This window comes from Carassius gibelio, chromosome A22 (genome assembly GCF_023724105.1).
Source record: "Carassius gibelio isolate Cgi1373 ecotype wild population from Czech Republic chromosome A22, carGib1.2-hapl.c, whole genome shotgun sequence".
In the NCBI taxonomy this organism is placed as follows: domain Eukaryota; kingdom Metazoa; phylum Chordata; class Actinopteri; order Cypriniformes; family Cyprinidae; genus Carassius; species Carassius gibelio.
Window position 1 is genome coordinate 16,118,739 of NC_068392.1, and position 4,270 is coordinate 16,123,008.

At 44.8% G+C, this 4,270-nt stretch overlaps 1 protein-coding gene across 1 annotated transcript; it reads right to left on the reverse strand.

The window, feature by feature from the left end:
- Nucleotides 1–439: 439 nt before the first annotated feature.
- On the reverse strand, nucleotides 440–3,882 carry LOC127942481 (uncharacterized protein K02A2.6-like). The gene is made up of 2 exons (XM_052538196.1): nucleotides 3,551–3,882; nucleotides 440–3,182 (listed from the first exon to the last, which is right to left on the reverse strand). Exons 1-2 carry the CDS (start codon nucleotides 3,880–3,882, stop codon nucleotides 440–442), a joined length of 3,075 nt encoding a protein of 1,024 aa, XP_052394156.1.
- Between the last annotated feature and the right edge of the window lie 388 nt (nucleotides 3,883–4,270).

Consider the following 4,270-nt stretch of genomic DNA (forward strand, 5'->3'; position numbering starts at 1 on the left):
AAATTTCGACATTAATAACTTACTTTTAGCAACGTCAGACGCACGCGCGCCCACAAGATCTCCCGGTTCTTCTGGGAACTCGTCTCGCACTAAACGGTTCATTTGAATCAGTGAGTGGTCGACTCCAGAACAGCTGCAATCGGATCATTCTAATTCGTAAACGAATCGTTTGGTGCGATTCGCGATCCGATTAATGTTTCTTTTGAAAAGACTCAGTTCGTTCATGATGAATCAGACACCGCTTCTGCGTGTCGGAGCACGTGATATATTATAGGGAATAACGATATGTTTTATGAAATGTAGTGAAGTAAAAAGTACGATTTTATGCTTTGGAATGTAGTGAAGTAAAAGTAAAAGTTGCTCAAAATAAAACTACTCCAGTAAAGTACAGATACTTGAAAAATGTACTTAAGTACAGTAACGAAGTAAAGCTACTCCGTTACTGTCCACCACTGTTGACGGCTGACTCAGCCTTTCCATTTGATTTAGGATGTCTTGGTGAAGAAGTGACATGCTCAAATTCCCAGCTGGAGGCGAAGCGCTTGAACGGAGCACCGAACTGAGGGCCATTATCTGTGATAACTCTATCTGGCTGGCCATGTCGAGCAAACTGAGCCTTGCAGCACTTGATGACTGTCTCTGCAGATAGATCAGGAAACAGTTCAATCTCCCAAAAGTCTGAGAAATGGTCCACAATTATAAGATAGTCCTTTTGCCGGTGACTGAATAAGTCCATGCTGACAATCTGCCATGGCCTGCTGGGGATGTCATGAGATAGCATTGTTTCCTTCTGTTGGTTCTGCGCAAATTCATTGCAGGTCGAACAGTTACTCACAAAGTCTTTGATTTCTGCTTGCATACTGGGCCAATACAGTGTGTCACGAGCCTGACGATAACATGCGTCACCTCCTATATGGCTTGAATGTATGCGTTTGAGCATCTCTGGACGTAGTGATTTGGGGATAATGACTTTCTGACCACGGTACAAAATACCATCTTGCGCACTTATCTCATCTCTATAAGGCCAGTATTCTCGGATGATGTGTGTTGTCCTTTCTTTCTCATCAGGCCAGCCTGCCAGGACAGTGGATTTAAGGGCCTGTAATGCTTCATCCCTTTCAGTATGCTCCCTGATTGTTCCCAACCGCTGATCCGTCACATTCAGGTATTCTGCTTGGTTGATAAATTGTACCTTTTCCTGCTCTTTCTGCAGATGACATATGGCATGCCTCTGGTAAATGGCTCCCATGCCTGTACAGTCAGCAGCTGCCCTGCTCAACATGTCACTGATGAACATTTTAGATCCTGGCTTGTAGACAATTTTGAGACTGTAGTTTTGAAGTTTCATGAGCATGCTCTGAAGCCGCTTGGGTGCACTGAGAAGTGGTTTGCTGAATATAGTGATCAAGGGTTTGTGGTCAGTCTCTGCTGTGACCAACTCTCGTCCGTACAGGTAATGATGAAATCTTTGACAAGCAAAGACAATACTGAGACACTCTTTTTCGATTTGTGCATAATTTTTTTCGGTGGGAGTCAGTGCTCTTGAAGCAAAGGCAACAGGCTGTCCTTCTTGCATAAGGCAGCACCCAAGACCGCTTTGGCTGGAATCACTTTGTACTGTGACAGGCTTGGCAACATCGTAATAGCGTAGCACAGGCATTGATGTGGCCATGGATTTTAGCTTGCAAACTGCATCTTCATGTTTGGGTAGCCAGTGCCATGGGGTGTCTTTGTCGAGCAAGCGCCGCAGTGGCTCACAAACGGTAGACAAATGGGGCATGAATTTGGCTAAATAATTAGCAAAGCCGATGAGACGCTGTACCCCTTTAGCATCTGTAGGGTTGGGCATGTCCATGATGGCCCTCACCTTTTCTGGATCAGGCTTCAAGCCCGTGGATGAAAGGATATGACCATGGAACTTCACTTCATTAACTTTAAATTGCAACTTTTTTAGGCTAAGTCGTAGCTTGACCTCTCTGCAACGCTCCAACAGGGCCTGAAGCTTGTGATCATGATCATTTTCAGCTTGCTGGTCCGTGTCACCACAACCAATGACAAGAATATCATCTGTGATGGGCTCAATGCCCTTTAGACCTGCTAACAGTTCATGCTGTTTCCGTTGATAGACCTCAGGTGCCACTGAGACACCAAATGGTAGCTTTAGCCACCTTTTCCTGCCCCATGGGGTCCAGAATGTGGTCATGAAGCTGCTCTCTTGGTCAAGCTTGCACTGTAAGAATGCATGTTTGGCATCAACCAACGTGAAAATCCTTGCTTTAGGCAATTTGTATAACACATCCTCCAGGGTTGGCATGATATAATGAGAGCGTTTCAGAGCTTTGTTCAGAAACTTTGGGTCTAAGCAAATTCTCAGCTTGTCTGGTTGTTTTACTATCACCATGTTGCTGATCCAATCTGTTGGCTCTGTAACATCTGTAATATGACCCTCAGCCTGATATGCATCCAGTTGGGCTTTGACTGTTGCTTTCATAGCAATTGGAACATTTTGTGGAGCACACTGTGTCGGTGTAACACTGGGATCCAGCTCAAAATGGACCTCACCAGGCAGTGATTCCACAGGCAAGTTGAACACGTCACTGTATTTGTCAATTAACTGTTCCTTAGTCAGATGCTCAGACCATTCATATCCAATTTTGAGCACGTCATCTGGTATTGAGAACTGCATCAAGCCTAGCTGTTCACAAGTTGAGCCCGAGAGTAGTGGATTTTGATTTGATTCTACTATCTCAAATGACAGCTGATATTTCTCTCCTTTGACCACACATTCTGTATCAAAAACGCCCATGGAGTTCAGTGACTTGCCTGAGTACAGCCGTAGTTTGACGCTACTAGGGCGGAGTGGTGTGTGTGGTGCCACCTTTACTTTGTCCTTGTAGCTCATCACATTGCATGTGGCTCCTGAATCTAACTGACAATGCAGTGACTTGCCATGAAATTGCAGGGAAACAAACCATTTCTTTCCTTTCATGTGCACCGTGCTAATGAACTCAACTACGTAAATGTCATCATCACTGTCCCCAACCGGCTCCTTAGAATGTTCAACACAGTGAAGCTTCCCCTCTGTGGATCTGCTTTTGCTTTTAAGGCATACTTTAGCAAAGTGATTGTTAGTTCCACAGAGTCTACATGTTCTGCCATATGCTGGACAGTGATCCCGGCCCCTTGAATGCATATTACCACAGTATCGGCATGTCTTGCTTGTGTCGAAGAGTCTTGGTGAATCACTCTGCATCTGCTGGTTAGGCCTGAATGGTTTCCTAGCAACACTGTGAACCGTTTCGGCTGTAGGCATGCATGCTGCGTCCATCGCTCTCATATGCATAGCGGTCTGTTCAGCGGTGTGACACATCTCAATGGCTGTGAGCAGCTGCGTCTGGTTCCTTCATTTGAAATGCCCAGTACAATTTTGTCACGAATCATTTCATCCTTTAATCCACCATAATCACAAGTCGTTGCTTTTTCTCTCAATCTGGTCACAAAATTGTCTATGGATTCCCCTTCCTCCTGTTTACAACAGCCGAACACGTACCTTCCATAAATGACATTTCTGGCAGGTTTGAAGTATGCTTCCAATGCATCTAGGATGGTTTTAATGTCTCTCTGTTGTTCCTCTGTGAGATTCAAATTGTGCCGATAAACATGTCTGCATTCAGATCCCATCACACTTCTCAATGTAGTAGCTTGTACTTCCCTGGTCTTTTCAGCTAGGCCAGTGACCAGCGCATAATCCTCAAACTCGGCTCTGAATAAGTCCCAGTTAGCGCTCCAGTCTCCGTTCATGTTCATCGGTAATGGCGGAGGTATGTTAGCCTGTACGCCGCTAGACAGGCGAGGCGCGGCCGCAGCATTATCAGCGTCCATTATCGATAACTCCTTAGATTGAAATCAGCACAACGTAAACTTAAGAACACGCGCTAGGCATCTTCTGACACCATGTTTATGTGTCTGGAAAAGCATGAAAATAAAAGGCAGACACGAGAGTGTAACTCAGTCACTGTATTTACAACAGAACAGCCAACAACCAGCCATGAGCAATCGACCGAGCAATCGACTGTCGATCGTATGCGCTATTACTTCCTGTAACAGCCCTAACGTAATGACGTCATCCGCGATGACGTATTACGTCATGAAAATACACATTCAAATATATAAAGTCAGTAATCAACTTCACTCAGTCAAACCATCAAAATCATGATCGGAAAAGTTCACAATTAAGTTTTGCATCTAAGCCTCAAAATACATGTACAGG